The 20,249-nt window shown below is 60.4% G+C and overlaps 1 protein-coding gene across 6 annotated transcripts in view; it reads right to left on the minus strand.

Moving 5' to 3' along the window:
• PRKAG2 (protein kinase AMP-activated non-catalytic subunit gamma 2) overlaps positions 1 to 20,249 on the minus strand; it is a 180,000-nt gene that overhangs the window by 29,957 nt on the left and 129,794 nt on the right. For 3 of the 6 annotated variants that reach the window (XM_045837752.1, XM_045837755.1, XM_045837756.1), the window contains 2 exons: positions 19,625 to 19,691; positions 1,909 to 2,015 (listed from right to left, as the gene is read on the minus strand). In XM_045837752.1, coding sequence (XP_045693708.1) covers positions 1,909 to 2,015; positions 19,625 to 19,691 — 174 coding nt within the window. Of the gene's footprint in view, positions 1 to 1,908; positions 2,016 to 19,624; positions 19,778 to 20,249 lie in introns of those variants that run through there. The other 3 variants (XM_045837753.1, XM_045837757.1, XM_045837758.1) reach the window with 2 other exon arrangements.

A 20,249-nucleotide genomic window follows, 5' to 3' on the forward strand; every position in this document is an offset into this window, starting at 1 on the left:
GGCAGCTGCCGCTCTCCTGGCGGCGGGCAGCCGGCAGTCAGGACACCTGGGTCCTGGGAGAGGGAGCCCTCTGGGGGTGGCCGCCGGCGGGAGATGGGCTGGCCCGGCGGTTGTCCGTGGGAATTCAGGATTTCTAGTTGTCATGACAGTGGCAGAGACCGTGTTCCTTATCGGAAAGTGACCGGCTGTCCCTTTCTCTGCTGTAACATTGTATTTGGAAGCTTCCCTGACTTTTGCATCAAAGAACCAGAGAATCCTCGGGTTTTAGAGGGACCTGGACCGAAATGAATTTAACAAAGTCGTAAAATGAGAAAAAAGGGCAATTTGCCAAAATCCACTGTATTGTCCCATGCGAACCAAACCCAAGTAGAAGATGAAAGGGACCCGGGGACACGACTGCAGGCAGTGTTGGGAACCGCCCTGCCTGGTTTCAGAAGCTGTGACCCCCACCAAGGCTAAGGCTAGGTGAGCGACCTTGGACCGTAAGCCAGCAAGGAGACAAAAGTTTATCTCCCTGGAAGCAGTCCCTTCTGCCCCTTTTACTTCACCCTGCCTGGCCCCCAAGGCTTGGTCGGTTAGCCAAAGACAGGTAAGATTCCCCAAGGGGGGAATGATCTAAGACAGGCACGATCACGTGGGAGGCCCCCAAGGAAGGACTTTGGGGGCTGCGGCAAAAGGAGGTGATGGACCCTCGCCCCTCAGCTTTGACATAGCCTGAGTCCTCATTCTGTCTGCTAGAAAATCTCCTTATCTCCTGGTTGCCTTACTTCCCTTGCCTGACTTAAACCTGAAACAATGACAGAGGGTGGTGCAGCCCTGTGCTGGAAAGGGCGGGTTCCCCGGGTGATCAGGCCTAAGAAAGAATGTGTAAGATCCTGTGGAACCTGCTTTGTTTAGATGCTCTCAGTGAAATGATAAGGGTCCCAGCAAGAAGTAAGTTTGTTCCTCAAAGTTTCACAGCTCTTTAGCTATCTGACCCTGACTCAAAATAGGCCCTCAGACTTCCTTGTTATCTATTGTTTGATCCTTACTTCCCGGCAATGTTTAATGAGCTTTACCTGAATTCTTCTGCAAAGGAACCCAATAAAAGCCTGCTCGGGCAGGGGAGTGAGGCACTCTCCCCTAGAGAGAGTGGCCGTTCTGTCCCTACTTCCCCACAGGACCTGGTTGTCTCTGTGTGTGTTTGTCTCGAGTTTCGACGAGCCATCCGCAGTGTTCCGAGGTCACTGCCGGTCGGTGGCCACGACAAGGCAGCCCTGCTCCGCAAAGGTGTATGTGTCACACAGACACTAAACACACGCGTGTGCGCACAGGTGACACCTGGCATCACCTGAATGCATTACCTAGGGCTTTCCGTGCAGAGCTGCAAGCCACACTGGTGGAAAATCAGCTGCCATGAGCACAGTCTTCGTACCGGACGGTCGGGTTCAAACCTTCTGCGATCACAGGCAGGTGATCCTCCACCGTAGTGGTTTTCCCTGTCCAACCAGTGTCATTTCAAATGAATTCACCAGCTGTTCTATTAAATGAGAAGCCCCTCACGGCGTGCGGAGGGGGCAGCCATATCACGTGGGCCGCGGGGGCCGATGCCCCCGCACTGGGCGCCGGGTGCCGTCACGCGCTGGCTCCGCGGCCCCAGCCCCTCTGTTCCAGGGTCTGCGGGGTCAGCTTTGCGACTCAGGTTCTTTAAGTCTAGAACGTGAGGTTCCCTATCCGTACACAGAGGGGGTCAGGACACATGCCCACAAGGCCACCTGGACGATGACAAACCCAGACCGAGCCGTGGCGTGGAGCCCGACATCCGGAGAGGACCCAGGGCGCGCCCGCTGGGACTCTCAGATGGCGACGACCTCGTCCGGCAGCCGCCCGAACAGTGTGCCGACCATTCCCCAGCACTGGGCCACTCACCTGCAACGTGGTGTCGAAGACCACGAGCTTGGAACTGGTGGGAACGATGTCGTAACACTTGTGTGACCTCATGAACCGCATGTAAACGCCACTTTCTGAGTCTTCTGCTGGGAAGGAAGAGAAAAGGGCAGCTCTCAGTGACAGCCAAGAACGCCCCCCGCGGGACCAGGAGTGCGTGCGGAAAACCTGCTGCTGGCAGACCTCCCGGGAGACGGGCCCGTGTCCCCGTGCCAGAGGGAAGGTGACGCGGACGCGCTCCCTCGCTCGGACGCGGCGCCGCCCTGGAGGTCCTCACGGGGACAGCAAGGCGGGGAAAAACCAGGCGTGCGCATTGAGAAGGAAAAAGCAAAACTGCCCTTATTTGAAGACTCGCTGGTTTTCTAACTAGAAAATACCGAAGAATCTATAGAAGAGTTTCCAGATCTTTAAAAGAGAAAGTTTAGCAACCTCCCAGAGGGCAAGGTTAATACAAGACAAAAAGCATGCCACCGTGTCTCTGTACGCCAGCAGCGAGCAGTGGGAACTCGCTCCACCAGCCACCCTGCCCTCTCCCAGTCCCTGCCAAGAGCTTGCACGCCCCCTCCCCAGGGCCCGGACTGCAAGGCCGCGGCCCGGACCGCTCTGCCCACTGCTCCCTGGCCTAGTGAGCCCCTCCGCCTCTGGGCCTCGGCTCCGGGACGTGACTGGGATGCTGTGCAGCCAGGACTGGAACCCAGACGCCTCTCGATTCCAACGGGGTGCTCCTCGCGGGGACGACAGCCCTCCTGCTGGCCTGCAGCGACCTAACCCCCGACCTGTGTCCACGGCTCGGCGTACACTGCCGTCTCCGAGAGACTCTGACCAGGCCTCTGAGCCCGCACCGCTCGGGACAGTGGGGGCTGGACCACCCAGGAGGACGGACGACTGTGCACAGCACGCAGCAGAGGAGTTGGTGGAGCAGCATGCCAGGCCCAGAAGACCCTCTGAGTTCAGGTCTCCTGCCGCGGCAGGCAGCGCGGGCTGGCTGCCCTGCTGATGCCACGGTCAACTACGCGACGCTCTCCCGACCTGCTCCAATCCTGACCTCCCCACAGGGCCCCGTCGTCCACAGCCCGCCCTCCCCATCAGCCCCCGACAGTGCCCTCCTCTGGGGTCTCCCCTCGTGCTCCGGAATCGGGTCTGATGTGCTGGTCCGGGCTCAGGAGCCCCCAGGCTCCGGCTTCCCTCTCGGATTCGCTCATCCCGCTTTAGTTGACACACCCTCGCTCACCTTTTCCCGTCCAACTCCAGCCCAGCCTCTCACCCCCCGTCCCCCCAGTGCCCACTGGGGAAGGGGCACCTCCATGCCGGAAGACCAGGTGCCGCGTTATTAAATCACCTGAATCCGTCCAACGACCTGGCGGGGCGCACCCTGCTTTCTTCCCGTGCACAGGGGCACACCGAGGCTCGTGGGAGCTCGGTAACTGCCCACCTCCACAGGCGGGAAGCGGGAACTGGGGGTTCCAGCCGGTCTGAGGCCGGGGCTCCCCCGAGACTGCTGCCTCACCTGCTCACGACCCCACAGGGCCGGTGGACACTGTAGGGTGCTGCCGGCTGCCGGGCACTGTCTCCGGTGTGGCGAACAAAGGCCGACATGACAGCCGTGGCCCCTGCCCTGCACACTCACATGCTGGCCGAGAATGAGGGCGCCCGGCGGTGAGCGATGGGACCAAGGTGGTGCTGGGTCACACAGAGTCCCTCCCACGGGCGGCCACCACCCCTGAGCCACGAAGGGTGAGGAAGGGGCTGGACGACGACCCCTCCTGTGGGTGCAGACGGCAGCCCGTCTGTATTTCTCTTCGGCCGTCACTTTCTGTCCCATCTGTAGTGGCCTGGAAGCGCTCGGGTTCTTGTCTTCCCTGGGCACGCCTCCAACGACCAGGATCTCACTCGTCTAGGACGTGAATTCATTCCCTCAATAACCGTGCATTGCACAGGGTCTCAGTGTGGGTCCTCCAGGGTGGGTCCTCCCAGAGCCGGCCGAGGCGAGGGGGGAGAGCCAGGGAAGGAACAAGTCAAGATGGGGCGTGTCGGCAGGCAGGTGACAGCTCCGTGCCTCGTGGGTCGAGGCTGTGAGATGGGCACAGGCCCAGACTGTCTCACCACAGCCCCCCCGACTCTGCCTTCTTCGGGGAGGGGGGTTCACCCCGGAGCGTTACCTCTGGCATTTCTGCCCTGTGCCCACAAGGCCGGCTGCCGAGGAATGCCCGGGCGGAGATGACGAAACCAGAGTGTGGACGCGGGCTGGCGCCCGCCAGCCCCTGCTTCTGGCACCGCCACCGTGCTAGAGGCTGGAGTCCCCGCCGCTGCCCCGGCGGGACAGACCTGGGGCTGTCCCCACGGCGGCACCGCGAGCACGACCCGGGACAGGCGGGCACTCGGGGCAAACGACAGCGGCAGCCGGAGAAGGGACAGCCCTTGTGACGTGCACGTCTGTCCGGGGGCTTCCACATCCACGTCCCCAGAACGGTCACGTCCCGGGACTCAGAGGCGCGTGGGGAAGGACGGAACCCCAGGGCGCTCCCCTCACAGGGCGCACGTGCCTCTGGCCCGGCCCGGCCGTCACTGGCCCCACAGCGCCAAGGAGGGCAGACCGTGAAAGGGGCAGCGTCCCCGTAGCCCACTGACCGGGGGGTGTGCGCAGACACGAGGTCAAGAGGGTCACCGCAGTCAAGCGCGCCTGAACTAACACGTGAGTGACGCATCGCCGGCCACATCCCGAAGTTCAAACGGACGAAATCAAGAGGGAAACTACAATAAAGCGTAATAATCCACCTCCCAGGAAGGGACCCTCACAAGAGATTTTGCTTATCGATTAAATTAAACCTTTTCATAAAAGGAGCACATGTTATAGATGATAGTATCGTGATACGGATACCTGAAATGAAATCTTAAAATTTTACCATGAAAAGAAACACTCAAACTTCTAATTTTTTAAAACCCTTCGTGTCATCTTAATTCCTCTGTTGACCTTTTAAAAATATTTAAATAAACATTTTATTTTTTAGGCACTTTTAAAGAAGATTTTATGTATTTATTTTTACACAGAGGGAAAGGGAGGGAGAAAAAGAGGGAGAGAAACAAGAATGTGTGGTTGCCTCTCTCGCGCCCCCTACTGGGGACCTGGCCACAACCTGGGCCTGAGCCCTGACTGGGAATCGAACAGGGAACCCTTTGGTTCATAGGCTGGTGTTCAACCCACTGAGCCACACCGCCCGGGGCTAAATAAACATTTTATTTTAAACAGGTTTACAGAAAAGCCATGGTTGATGGCTCAGTTCCGGGTACACCTCATATCAGGCTTCCTGACGTCTGTTACTGGGGTGCACCGTCGCAGCCGACGGACCAGCACCGCCCCGTTACCGGTGAAGTTCACGCTCCACTGGACTCCCTCCGCTCCCCTGACCCGGGACCTCACACCGGAAGGGCACTCGGTCATCGGGCTCCTCAGCAGCCTCAGACTGTCGAGTGTGTGAGACCTTGTGTTCGGTGACCTTGACAGTTCAGAGGGGTGCGGGGCAGGTGTTCCGTGGAATGGCTGTTGAGATTTGCGCGATGGTTTTCTCATCATCGCAGTCTTGGGGCTGTGTTCTGGGAGGGAGACCCTGAGCTAGCAGGTCCCCTCACTCGCCACATCAAGGGTGCCTGCTGTGCTCGTGACCCATCCCAGGATCACCTGGCTCAGGTAAGAAGCTGCCAGGCCTCTCCGCTGTACTCCTTCCCTTCCTTCCACACTGCAGTCCCCACACCTACAGGGTTGGGGGCCAGGCTCCACCTCCCTTCGGGCGGGCAGCTGCAGAAGTGACCGGGAATTCTTCTGTCCCTCTGTCTGTCTCAGCCCGAGTTGCCAACCGCTGCTGCGTTAGGGCTGGTCAGGCGCTGTGCTCTGCTGGTGGTTCGGGGAGGGGGGCGGTGTGTGGAGCTCCTCCCAAGGTCCCGTCTGCCCTGGCTCGGAATTCCGCCCCCTCCTGCCCCGTCCTCCCAGGGCCCCCCTGCTCGCACCTGCGACCTCCCACCAGCGGGACTGCCGGGGAGCTGGGCAGTGCGGGCGCGTGGGGGTGGGGCTCCCCGGGCTCCCTCCCGAGCACCCACCAGCCCCGACCGCGAGAGCCGGGGCTCCACCACCGCCCCATGTGGTCAGGCACATTTGCTGCAACCAGTGAACTGACAAAATGGTCACGGACGAGTTATTAACAGAGGCCCGGACCTTCCTTGTTCTGGTGGAGGGCCGGGCAGGTGCCTCAGAGGGCACCCCTCAGCTGGAATGCCCCACGTTTTCCTCGTAACTAGCATGGGGCTCTGGGGCTTAGGGAGGACATACAAAACTTTCTTTTTTAAATGTAAAAAGCTTGGCCCAACAAAGCACAAGCAAAAGGTTAAATATGTGAAACAAATTACAGCAGAATTTATTTTGGTCTGCACTATGAACAGATTATTACTGACATGATAAAAAACATCAGTGACAAAGGTGTTAGCGTTTAAGCCAGGAAAACAAAGTGAAATAAACGGCCTACAGCGCCACAGCTCCTCCACACGCGGTGCGAGCTGCGTTTGGGCGGCCTCATCTGTGTTGTTTACGCTGCGAGGAAGCCTCAAATGGAAATTGCAGGGAAAGGGGCACTGAAATAGAGAGAACCAGAGTAATCTGGAGTCAAACCAAAAAGAAAAAAAAAAAAAAAAAACCCAGCAAAACCATTCAACAATAACAGGCTGTTTGGAATGCATTATTAAAATTCCTGGGAAGGCATGAAGTTCAAACTTGCATTATTCAACAGGTAACTGGGGTTAAGATATTATCACAATGTTCCATTCTTTTGTTGTTTTATGTATCACTGGACAGGAGCGGAGTTACGGAGTTACTGTTCTACCAGGGGCGGCTGTTCGTGGAACAACGTGAGACCCCACCACCCCTCCAGGGACCTGCTCACCCAGCGCCGCTGTCGGAGGGAGCTGCTGAACAGGGCAGTCGGGAAGCAGAAAGTACACGGTGAAGTGTTTAACGTGCGAAGGTTAACAAAACACTTTGAAGATGCAACATCTAAGTCTAAATGTGAACAATCGTACACACTCAAGAGGAAAAGCGTGGCAGGGAGCGTGTCTCTTTCTAAAAGAGCCGACGACCCACCACTGTCGGTCCAACAACCCCTGGCAGGTCCTCACTGCTACACCAGCCCCGCGCCCCGCCCCCCGGTCACCCCAGGTTCCTAGCAGCTGACCTCTAACCCGCCATCTCCCCCAGGGATCGCCCACCCCCCACCCGGGACCCCACCACTACTTTCTCTGGGAACACCTTCCTCATTTCCGTGTGTGCTTTGCATGCAATTTCCTCTTTTCTAGAACAGCGCCTTCCCGTCCCACGTGCCCTTCTGCGGAGGGTTGCGTCCGGGCTCCCAGAGATGTTCCCTCCTGGCGCGTCAGGAGGAGACTTTATCTGGAACAGGGATCTCCTCTGATGGAATTCAAGTCAGGGCCTTGAGATGAGATCATCCTGGTTAGGGTGGGGGCACCCACCACATGTTTTTACAGGAGAGAACGAGGAGGCCGTGGCTGGGCGGGCAGCTCAGTCGGTTAGAACATGGTCCTGACCCGCCAAGGTTGTGGGTTCGATCCCCAGTCAGGGCACGTACAACAATCAACCGAAGAATGCATACACGAGTGGGAAGAACAAATCCATGTTTCTCTCTTTCTAAAATCAATAAACACAAAGAAAAGGGGGAAGAGGAGAAGACACAGACAGACCCGAGGGTGATGGCCAGGGAAGACGGGGGTAGAAGTCAGGGTGACGCGGCCCCGAGCAGAGGCTGCGGTGTGGGGGAGGGGAGACCCTCCCTCAGAGCCTCCGGAAGGACCAGCCCGCCGACGCCCGCCGTCACACTGCTGGCCTCCGCGCTGGGAGAGAACCACGTTCTGTCCTTCTGAGCCGCCAGGTCTGGGGCAACGCTTTGTGGCGGCCTGGGGAAACAATCACGCCTTCCAAGTTCAGTTCCAAGGCCGGGAACCCCTTCCTGCAGGCCCTGAGTCCGAAGGGATGGCGCCGGCCCTGACTTTCCCACGGGAGCTGGGCGAGTCGCTCGCTTTGGGAACCTGTGCCTCGCACTGCAGGTCGGGGTCCGCGCTTCTTTCCGACCGCGGCTTTTGGGGGCAGTGGGTGCGGTGTTGAGACAGGCCCGCTGACCTGCATGTCGCTGGCAGACACGCAGGTAACATGCACAGGACCGAGCGTGAATTACTGTGTTACCTCTCTAACCTGAGAGAGGAGAAGAACAATGACAGAGTCTAAAAGAACGCTGGTGATTCCGGCTTTCATGACCGACAAAGATACTTTGTTACTGACCTCTGCAAGACTGAAGGACTGGAAGCGGATGCTTTTAGTCACAGAAACAACGCACCTAGGGAAGTGCCCCCTGCCATTTTTTTTTTTAAAGCAAAACAGCATTAATCTACGGCCTTGAAAGTGTTAGCAGGTATATTTGATACTGAAGCTGTTTTCTACTTCTACTGGGCACAGGCACGTTATTAAATTGAGTAAGACTGCCGAAGACCTGAAAATGTTCGCACTGTTGTAAACCTCAAACACACAGCACAACACCTTTATCAGCTCACACCCCAGAGATAAACACTACGGGCATAAATGACTTCTAAAAGCTATACACGCAGAGTTTTAATTTAGAGCTTGCAACGAACGTGCTCAAAGATGGTGTGATTCTTGGGCCCTTCCAGCCTCACCTGTGTGAAACTTAAGAGACCACTGACAGACTGTCACCGACCATTTGTTCGTGGGACAAAGACGGCACTGAGGGAGGGGGACAGACACAGTGAGGGGAAGAGGAGGTGGTGGGCCCAGCTGCCAGTGCCCCGGGGACTCAGAGGAACATGGGTCACCGAGGGCGCGTCAGAAAACAGCAAGGGCTCCCTGCAACTGCCTCGACTCTGTGATGACGTCGCCGAACCTCCGGCGGCACGGAGAACGAGTTCTGCTCGCTCCCTCGGGGCCGAGCACCCCAGGGGCCCACGCGGGCCCCGGAGATTCAGGTCAAGGGGCGCGAGAGAAGCCTCGGAGCACGGAGGAGTGGCTGCTCCCTTTGACCGGCCCGTCCCGTGCTGGCGTCGCTGTATCGGCCAGAAATGCCGGCGAGCCACAGGGCTTCACATCAAAATAAAAAATGTTTGAGGTTATCAGTATGTTAATTGGGGGGGGGCAGAGAGAAACACGGATCGGTTGCCTCCTGCCCACGCCCCAACCCGGGGTCAAGCCTGCAACCTTTCTGGTGCACGGGACACCGCTCCAACCAGCTGAGCCACCCAGCCAGGGCGTCGTCAGAATGTTAGTTATTCTACAATTCAGAAACACAACGCCCCGGCCAGTGTGGATCAAGTGGTTGGCATGCTGTCCCACAGACTGAAGGGTAGTGGGTTCGATTCCCGGTCAGGGCATGTACCCAGGATGCGGGTTCAGTCCCCAGAGGGGGCGCACATGAGAAGGCAACCGCTTGAGGTTTCTCTCGCATGTCAGTGTTTCTCTCTCCGCGCCCTTCTTCTCTTTCTGAAATGAATGAAAAAATGTCCTTGGGCGAGGATGAAAATAAAATAAAATTTAGAAACACAAGCTTACTATATGCCTATGGTATCTTCCCTCTTTAGAAAACTATTTCAAATAGTTGAGCAAGAAATAGGTTTAAAAAGGTGAACACGGAAGTTAGGTGTGTATGGAAAACCTGAAACTCACGACTCTTCCTGAAGTGCTTAGAAGCGGGAATATTAACAAAGTCGAAGCTTACGTATAATTTTACAGGACGCGGGAGGGAGCAGAACCGATGACACGCACTCGACCTTGCTCCGTTCCGTGCTTCCTGCGCTTGCCCTCGTGTGCGCTGGGCGTCAGTGCCCCCGAAGAGGAGATGCATTTGCTCTTCCCGACGACCGGGCGAGCGAACAGGACGAAGGAAGGGGAGCGTGGGCAAGCACAGACGCACAGCTTCCCCACTGTCCACCTCCAGGAGCGGCAACGGATGCCTGAAGGTGAGGCACGTCTCCGGCAGACAAAGCAGTGGCCTCGAAATTCAGGTGACCCCCATCCGAGTTTTAAATGGCTCCGCGTGGAGTCCTAGGGACCACCCCACGGAGGCCCCTATCCCAGCCCGAGCTCCCTCTTTCTCAGGGGACAGACCCCACGGCGGAGCCACTGCCGTCCTCTCTGCGGCCGTCCTCGGGTTTCGGTGTCAAGGATGAGCTGGGAAGCCGCCACCCTTTCCTGCGCCCTGAAATAATTCAAAGGGCAAAGGCCAGGACCGTTCCCGGTGGGGCTGAGCGACCGCGCCCACCCACGGCCGGGAACGCCCCTTCTGCAGGGCCTGAGGAGGGAGGGGCGCGGACTTCTCGTTGCTTCTGGTACAAAACGGCTTCATTCGGCTGCAGTGCAAGTTCACAGCCACCCCGTTCACCCACTTCAAGTGTGCAACTTAATAAACGCCTACTTAATTTCCTTTATAGGGACTGATCAAAGGGATCATCGACTAATCAGGAAAACACGAATTTATAAAATCCATTCAAAAGTGATTGAAAGATTTTAAAATTCACTGGTACAGTTTGAAATACACAGGTTTCTTTTAATGTTATTTTCTAAATGTCTGCACTTATAAATAAGAAAGCCCTTTTATTTCTAATGCTTTTTGCATTTTCACTCCTTGGAAAGAGTGGGCAAAGGTTTACCCACTTGACTGGTCTTTTCCAGGATCGACACTCTAGGTTTTGCTGAGCGAGCCCACGTCCTGTGGTTGACTTGGTGGGTTGCTGGGCGCAGCTCACAGGGTTTTAGGAGGGAAGGGGGGAGGGTGAGGGCACTCGGCAAACCTCCCGGGGCACCCGTGCGGCAGCCCGGTGCAGTGTGTCCAGTGGGCTGACGCCACGCCCACTGACGGACACGGCACAGGTGACCAGAGTCGGACGGAGCCTGGGGCCTCTGCCGCCCGCACGTCTCTGGGGCCGAGCCTCTTCCAACAGGTGCTCCCGCCGCGGGCTCCCGCCTGAAGCGGCACGCAGTGGTCCCTGCAACACGGGTCAGCGCTGCCGAGCACTACGATTTCCGACCAAAGTACGCCACGACGGCTGGCAGAGTGGGGCGCGCACGGCAGGGGCTTCCTCTGGGGGGCCTCGGGGCCCTCCCCCCAGGGTGCTGGGCAGGCGGCCAGCCTTCTCCGGCTGGGGCCCCAGCGGGGCGGCCGGGGAGCGAGTGCAGGGGGCGGCAGGAGATCCAGACCGAGGCTGGGTCCAAACGGCCCTGACCTGCTGTGTGTGTGTGTGTGTGTGTGTGTGTGTGTGTGTGTGTGTGACCCGGAGCAACCGGCGGGGTCCCTGTGAGCCTGACCCTCTTCCTCTGTAAAGGCGGGGACAACTCCAGTTTGCGGCAGCGTGACCCTGAGGGACGGGGACTGAGAAGCCCGGACACAGCTGCTCGTGCCGCTGAAGGGACAGGGCCCCCAGGGCGCACGTGGGGGGAGTCTGGCCACAGGGACACCAAACCGCCCCCAGAGGAACGGCCGCCGCCAGAGGACATACGTACTCATAGGGACCCGCAGTTTCTGCTGAGTTGCCTTTTTGGTCCTTGCGCGGCGGGTCATGCCCGCGGTGACATTTCTGCAGGTGGCCACGCCAGGGCGGGCGCTGGGAGTGACCCCATCGCGCTCACAGTACCCGACCCTCACGGACTCCTCCTGGCCGGGCCCCGAGGGTCCCTCCTGCGCATGCATGCAGCGAGTGAGGCCTGCGGAGCCCGGCCCGAGGTCTCGTGGCTCTGCAGCAGCGGGAGAGACGGGACTCTGACCAGGGGCTGAGTCAGGCTCTCGGTGACGATGACTCTCATTACACCCGCAGCCGAGAGGGAGGGCGCACCCCAGAGCCAGAGAGGTCAAGGTGACAGCGCAGCCCCAGGGAGGGTCAGAACAAACGAGGAGGACGTGGGCGCGGGAGTCCGAACGCGGTCCCGATGGGATGATGAGTGCACGCCCGTTTCGAGGCGGACGTGTGGCGATCTAGAAGATAACGCTGTTGGTGACAAATGAACTAGCGTGGCCAAAAACACATGAATCACAACCTTCAGGAACCACAGGAAACAGCTCCGAGGGAGACAGACACAGTGAATTAAATGTTAAAAAAAAAAAGTGACTCAGATTTAACCCAAAGGCTCCCACACTGGCTTCCTCCCCAGGGGACGGTCCGTCCGCCTGTGTTATCGGGGGCACGTCAGACGCTTTCCCCCTCACATCTGGGCAGGCCCAGCCACGAGAGGAGGAGCCTCGAGAGGAGGACCCCCGAGACTGCCGCAGACCCCCGTCACGTGCGCGGGCCGTCACGCACCACCTCCGAGGGCTGTTCCTGCCCTGCAGCGGCCCCCTCCCCGGGGTGACAAGTGCACGCGGGCTTCCTGCTCAGGCGGGAGCCGCCCGAGTCCCCTCCCACGGCGACACTGCTCTGGGACTAGCACATGTTAACTGGCGTGGATGGCGTCCCCTTGTCGCCGCCAACAGAAGGAGATGCCTCAGCTCTTCTTCAGACCCACCAGGGACCCCGGGGAGAGTGCGCTGCCGTGCCACGGGGAGGGCCGAGGCTTCCCCGTCAGCGCACACAGACAGAGGGGCGCGCACCCCGAATACTTCCCGCAAACCGAGCCGCGAGTACTCGATCTCCGAGACCCGGGGAGCAGTTTTCGGACCCCCGCCTCCGGGAGCTTGCAACTCAACGGCAAAGCAAGCGAGCGAACACATTTCTCCCTCACGGCCCAGCTCCGCCGCGAGGGACCGTGAGACCACGTGTGGAGTCCGGCCCGGGGCTTCTGGACCGCCTTCCCCACGCCAGGGACACGCGGGCGGCACCTGGGGCCCAGCAGAGGGAAGGACGCCCCAGGGAGGGGGAACAGCCTGTGTGCAGTGCGGACGGCGCGGAGGCCCCGGCCCTGGTGGGCGGGACTGAAGGTCCGGGAGAGCTGGGGGGAGACGCGGGGGGGGGGGACGGGGGGCGGGGGACAGACGGGTGTGCGCCTCAGCAGGAGGGGGGACAGGGAGGGGAGCAGGGAGGTCGGAGACCGGTGGCGTGGGAAACGTGGGCTCCGGCAGAGGAAAACCCCCGTAGGCTCAGAGTCACGGACTCGTGGTGGACGCAACGCGGTCAGGCAGGTGTTTGCGGAAAGCCTCTCTGAGGGCAGCGCGTCAAGGCGGTCAGAGCGGCCGGAGCCGATGCCGGGGGAGGTCCGGCTCCTTAACAGCTGCAGAGCAGGCGGGGGCCTGGCCCGGAGCAGGGGCAGAGGTGCCCGTGAGCTAACAACATTCAGGCAGCGGAACTGAGGGGCTCTGAGTGCTTGGGTGGGGGCAGAGAGACAGCCACAGCCAGACACCCTCCTGGTTACACAAGGAAACGCAAATGAGCTCGGTGGAGGCCGTGCCCCCGACGGAACCAGACTGGCTTTAAAGAAAAGAGGCGGCGGCGGGAGGGCGGGAGACTAGCACAGAGGGGCCTCGAGATGCATCGGGCAGAGACACCGAGCAGGTAACTGGATCCTCAGGTGAGCTCTGGCCGGAGATACCTCCCTGGGATCATCAGTTATTAAAGCGCCGCGGTAACTCAACCCCCGGGATGAAAGCACCGGGCGGCGGGAGCCGTGGTAACCGAAGCCACGGGAGGGCCGGGGGTGGGTGGGGGTGCGGGTGCGGCAAGGGAGGAGGCCCAGGACGGCCGCGGGGAGGCCCCCGCGTCCAACGCTCAGGGAGGAGCAGCAACCGCGGGGTGTGAACGGGCTCAGAAGCCTGCTCCCCAGGGAAGGAGGGAAGGAGAGCAGGAGCCATCATGGAAACCAGCAGCCAGACGCCCACGGGGAAAGATGCCGCCGCGTGGGAGGGAAGGGACAGCCGTCGTCCGTGACTGTGAAAAGGAACCACTGCACGCACCCCGGGGGCTTGGGGGGGGGCCGTGAACCCGGGGGGGGGGGAGGCAGGACCGGAAGGGGGCTGCTCCCTCCCGGGGGTCAGGCAGACAGGCCCGGAGCAAGCGTGGCCGGGGATGCTCTGGGACTCCGCACCGGGAACCGGCCGCCCTCCCAGAAACGTGCCCTCAGGGAATTCGCTTAATCTCTTGCTTTAATCTCGGTTTCTCCCTCTACAAGAAGGGGGATGCTACAAACACTCACGTCTCAGGGGCGCTCTGCAGACCGGAGGAGCCACACGGCGAGGACCCGGAGAGCAGGGCCTCGCTCGCCGCACGCGGCACGTGCCGGCTTTCACGGTCGGCGTCACGGAGGGCGACGAGGCCTCCGTTCCCCCCGGTGAGCGCCAAGTGCCTCGAGCGCCGGCCGTGTCCCGACTCCAGAGTCCACAGGGGAAGCGTACAGCCGCAGGGACGCCGGTGACACACCCTGCCCGGGCCCACCCGCCCCACGCGGAGCCGTCAGGGGGGTGCACCGCCCTCTGGGCCGGGGGCCGGGCTCCGAGGTCCGCTGACAGGCGGGGTCGGGGCGGAGTGCCCACCGAGGGGCAGGCAGAGTGGGTCTCGAGAGGGAAGGTGACGGGCTCCCCGTCCCCGAGAGGACCCGAGTGCTGGCTCAGCGCCGACGACTTCCTGTCCCTGGGAAGCCAGGGCGCAGGCCCCACTCCTGGAAGTCCCTGAGCCCTCCTGGGCACGCTCCTCTGTTGAGCAGGTAGGGACCTCGTCACTTCAGGCAACAAGAGCCCCGGACCTCCCAGACAGCCCTGCTCTCCCCGCAGTGACGCCGCCGTGTCCGTGTGAGGCTGTGTCCCGACCTCGGGGGCCGTAAAGTGTGCGCCTGCACTTGACTAAACGCGGTCAGCTTTCAACGGGGGGCCGCTGGCGAAGGAAACACTTCACTGTACGCCTCCCACAAAGCTGTAACTACTCTCATAACCGAGGCGCAGCCTCTTGTCTGGGGTGAGCACGCAGACTCGGAGTGGGGGGGGCTGGCCGAGGAGCAACCCGGCTGTGCTGTCCCGGCAACCCTGACGCTGGACCGCCCCTGCCACCAGAGGTCAGTGCCCGTCACTCCATCATCCTCAAACGGTCAAGTGCACCGCGAGCCTCCCTGGGCGGCAGGCTGCCCTGAAGCTCAGCGAAGGGGCTGCTCCACCTGGTGACCGCTGACCGTGGACACACGGAGCCGGCTCTCCCCGAAGCGAGTCAGAGTGTCGTTTCTCAGGCTCTGCCATTATCCGTCCCCTCCTCTCATACATGTGTCCCCAGGGGTCCCATCCCCGGGAAACGAGAACCACAGGTACACAGGCTGCCTGTCTGTCCGGGCACCGCGGCCCTGCGAGTGTCCATGCTGACCCGCCTTGCTCTGAATCCGAGTTTGGGGACGCGCTCCGGAAAGGCTGTGCCTTGGAAAATGCCCTGCGGGCGGAGGAGGAGCGGCCAGGACAGAATGCGCCTCCTGGGAGGAAGGGAGCAGGCAGGTGGGAGAGGCGCAGGACAGGTGGACAGAGCCGCCAGAGCACCTTAGGGGCCACCTGCCCCACCGAGGAGTCTGCGACAGCTGACACAGAGGGAGGGCGGCCAGGAGATAACAGACGAGATTCCTCACGTGCCAGAATGACAGGTGTGTTCATCACAGACAAGCTGCTGGACGCGCCCCTCTCTCCGAGGGCGTCCGTGGGCTGGGTCTCGGCGCTCGAAGGTGCCTGCCCTCGGTCCTGACGCTACGTGGGTTTGGGACAGTTAATCCTGATGAACGCACGCGGAGATGTGACGCCCAGAACAGCACAACACGACAGCTGGAAAGCGAAAGCAGGACTCTGGGCCGGGTGTGGCTCTCCTCTCTCTGCACACGCTGCACCCCAAGTTCCCGTGAGGGAACTCCAGTCGCCCCCTTATCCACTGGCTCCCTGTCTGTGGTCTCAGCTTCCCACGGTCAGCCGTGGCCCGAGAACGCTCAACGGAAAATTCCTGAACTAAACAATTCGCCACCGTCAAGCTGCGCGCCATCCTGAGTTGCACGGTGCAGCGTCACCCCACCCCCGCTCTGGGCTGCCGGGGACAGACAGGCCACCTCCCTCTGTCCACCGTCTCCCACCGCGGACACTCCTCCCCGTGCGTCACTCAGCCACCTCTGCGCTGTCGGACCCCCTGCTTCGGTGCGGCAGGGCCCGTGCCCGAGTCACCCCGACTTTACTGAAGGATGACCCCGAAGCGCACGCGCAGTGATGCCGGCAGCTGGGCCGCGCCCGAGGGAAGCCGCTCATGCTTCCTGCGTGTGGAAAGGTGCGCACAGTGTGTGTGCACAGGGAAGAACTGGGTGCGACGGGCTTCGGGGCTGCCAGTGGTTTCGGGCACCTGCCGGGCATCTTGGACCGTGTCCCCTGTGGGTAATGAGGGGCTGCCGCGTAAACCTGTACGGCACTCAGGGAGGCGCCGAAACACCGTCGAGCACCTACTGTGTGCCAGCCACAGCAGGCACCGGGGAGGGAAGGAGAGGAGTCGTCAGAGAAGCGGAGAAGGGGCCCGGGGCACGGCCTCGCAGAGAGGGTGGGCCGCAGGGGAGCCTTGGTGGGCGGGTAAGGTCGGCAGGGTGCAGGCCGCACGCGGAGAAGGCCTCCCTCCCAAACGTGGTAACACCTGGAGGCGCAGGGACAGGAGGGGACATACCAGGACTGGGAGGGACACAGGGCGAACTGTGCCTGCAGGCCAAGCCCGGCCCTTTTCCTGTGTGCAGTCTGACCTGACCGGTCTGGTCCCCGGCTGCCACCTGCCTCGCTGCGGCGCCGCGCCGGCGAGCTGAGAGACAGCGTGGGGGACGGAGACCAGCTGGCCCTCTGCAGAAGCCGGGGGACACGTGGCCTGGAGCCCTGGTGCTCAGGGAGGCGTCTGTGAGGCAGGAGCATCTAGGGGTCCGGCCCGGACGCACGGAGCTGGAACCTGCCTCCTCAAAAGGTCTCTGGTGATTTGTACGCCCAGAAAGCTCTCCTGCCACCGGCGTGTGGGGCTGGGAGGAGGCGGTGAGGCCGCCGGTGAGGAAGAGCAGGTGTTTACCCCGTACAGAGTGGGGGGGGAAGCGGCGAAGATTTCCCCGTAAAGGAGCGGAGCCATCGGCCCACGCTCCGCGAAGGGCCCCGGTCACACCGCGACAGCCCGAAGGGTTGACGGCAGGGAGCGGCGTCAGGATCCACGCCAAGACCCAGGCAGCGCAGGGGGCGGCGCCAGATGGCCCCTTCTTTCCTCCTAGGAGCAAATGACATTTTGAGACACGACTCCAATTTCACTAATGCTTCCGGTTTGTTGCCAACAAACACAGCACCACTTATAATTTATCAGGAAGCAGAAAAACACTTAGTAACAAAATATCAGGAGTCGCGTGTTGCCACGCACACCAAATGCATCTCCGTCTAAGTAATGCTTCCGGACGGCGATGCATAAATGATGACAGTCTCCGGATGGGGAGGAAGTTTAAAGCTGACACGAGGATCAACTCATCAGCCATCTATTATGTAGGCTGCGAACACATCAGTTCACAGGATATTTAAAGGTGTGATGTCTTATGTTAGAATTTCCCCTCCCCAAATAAATGCACGATTCTGCTTGATACTCAGTTTTTCTGTATTTTGGATGAATAAGCAATCTAAAGTTAAAAAAAACCCACAACAAACCAAAGCAGTGTTTTAGACCGCACGCCGACACTGCTCCTTCTCCGAGCCATCGCCTCACCTTCTGCCTCCTCGACAACGCAGGACAGTCTGCCAGGGGTGTCTGCGGGTGCGGCATGCTTCAACGCAACGGCAGCAACAGAGAGAGACACAGACGAGCGAAAACGGAAACGCCCCCCCTCAGGGGCCCGGTTTCCTACTCCACCTTCGCTCCACGGGCAGAAACAAGGCAAAGGGAACGAGGCTTCTACATCTGCTCGGAACGGTGCACCCTCATCAGTCACTAAACGTCAAGGAAGAACAGAACCCATCAAACCGCGTGCTGAGAAGACTTCCCACGATGAAATTCACCGGTAAAGGCTGGGGAAGTCTGCGAGTTCAGTGCGGTGGTGGAGGCGACAGTTAAGAGGTCACCATTAGTAACGCCTGCGGAGGACTTCCTCAGGGTTGCGCCCTGCACTCAACCTCCCCGTCTGGGCCATTCCGTTTCATCCTCAACATACCCTGGTACAGCTCTCTCTCTAAATGGGGACACTGAGGCACAGAGAGGTTACGTGACTTGTCCCAGGCCACACAGCTGCGCAAGAAGGGGAGAGATGGTTTGAAGCTGGGCCTGGGTTCCGGACCGTAACTGTGGTGACTCTCTGATTAGCACCTTTCCTCCCCTTTCCCGTGGTGCCCAGGTGAGTCAGCACAAACGGTGGGATGCAGTGGGCTCTCATTGTTACTACCATCACCGACAAAGAAACCCCCTATGATTCAGATATTCTAAATCTTAATGGAAAGGTGGGGGCGGGGGCACACCATAGTGCCCTGTGGACAGTGGCCAACATTTGACTTGTGATATAATAAACAAAGGGATAATGAGGCGGATTCCTCAGTAGGATAATTTCTCAGTAGGATAAAATGCAAATGAAGTCCCAGTAAAATTCTGCAATATGTATCATGCAACTGCTTGTTAGCAGGAGATACGGATGCAGACCTTTAATGCTAATTAGCACAAATGCATTATTCTCTGGCTAAGATGTGTGTGGAACACTACAGGGAATCTGAAACGAAATAAATGTGGGCACTGGCCCAGCACTACCTACCGGGCTACCGGGCCCATGTGGGCTGTGCCCATCCTTTAAGGAGCCGCCTGGTCGGACCTGGACGGGGGTATGAAAGTTGGCCCGAGCGCCCACACGGCACGTTCTTTGTTGCAGGAGCTGGACTTTGTCAATATTCTCGGGAAAACAGAGAAGTTCACTAAATAAATAATGCAAGTCCACGAGACAGTGTGCAGGCCCTTCACATTCCTCGAATTGTGGGGCGTCTCATGCAAAGTTCTCTTCTCACTTTGAGCTCATTCTGTTCCACCTGAACTACTGATTCTGCCCAACACCAAACTATTCCCTTTCAAATGTTTAAGTTTCAAAATAAGACGCAAGTAAAACCTCGTCGTATCCCATTTTGAACATTCATTTTGCCAAAGAACAAACCATTCCCTTCACGTTTTCGATAGCTTCAAAATAAGATCCAGATGAAGAAAGAAAAAAAAAACAAAACAAAAACGGGCGGGGGCAACCCAGCGAGAGGAGAAGAGGCGGCAGGAATGATGGAGCGACAGAGTCACCTGAACTCCAAACCAAGTCACTCGGGGGCTCCAGGTCTCCCCGATTAACTTTCCCTATTTACAACAGGGCGACACACCCTGGCGGCGGCGCTTTCGCGAATACGCGTCAGGGCACAGTTCGCGTTCTTCGCAGGGATGGACCACGAACAGCATTTGGGGGTTGCCCCTGCGGCATTCCAGGCAATTACCACTGCATGACACCTGGCTCTCTGTCGGGCTCGGCTGGTAAGGACAAAAGGAGCGACCATCCTGGCACCCCGCTCGCCTTCCCCTGCGGAGGCACCGCGGGCCACTGCGGACGCGCCCCGCCAGCCCCGCGCCTCCATCGCCCGCCGCCGGGCAGACCGGCGGGGCGCTCGGCGGGGCGCGCGGCCTCCGGGGCGCGGGGAGCCGGCGGCCCGGCCCCTGGGCGCAGGAGCAGAGGCGCGTCCCGGCGGGGGGCACTCACCTTCTTCCAACTCGAATTTCTCCAGCATGCCGGCTTCCGCGGGTCGGGGGGCCGCCGCCAGCGCCGCCTGAGGAGGAAGAGGACAGGGATCAGCATGCGCTGGGCGGCGCTCGTCCCCGCGCGGGGCGGGGGCGCGGGGACGCGGGAGTCGGAGTGGTGGGGAGGGACGGGGGCGGGCTCCGCGGCCCCACGGAGCGCTGCGGCCTCACCCGGCGGCGGCGCAGCCGCCAGGAGGAGGGGCCTCTGCGCGCGGACGGGACAGAAGGGGACGCGGCGCGGCCCAGCCCCCGGCCCGCCCCCGCCGGACCTGCGCCCCTCCCCGAGTGGAACAGCCCGACTCCCCTGCCGGCGGCTTTGGTACGGGCCGGCGGAGGAAAACGCGTGGGAAGAGGACCCGGGCGTGCGAGCGGCAGGCACATCCCCTCCAGCCGGGGCCCTGTCCCCGCAGGGCCGCGCGGCCATTAGCGGAGGAGGCCGCCGCGTTCTCATCGCCGCCTCGCCCTCCCACCCGCCGCGCACCTCCGCTCACCTCCCCCGCACCCACGGCCAGCGCGTCCCCGCGGGCTTAACCTGCGCAGGTGCGGCCTGGGCCAGCCCGGGGGTGGGGCGCGAGGGGCGCGCCGCG

The sequence above is a fragment of the Phyllostomus hastatus genome, unplaced genomic scaffold (genome assembly GCF_019186645.2).
Source record: "Phyllostomus hastatus isolate PE091 unplaced genomic scaffold, TTU_PhHast_1.1 phas_contig_244, whole genome shotgun sequence".
NCBI classification, from domain to species: Eukaryota; Metazoa; Chordata; class Mammalia; order Chiroptera; family Phyllostomidae; genus Phyllostomus; species Phyllostomus hastatus.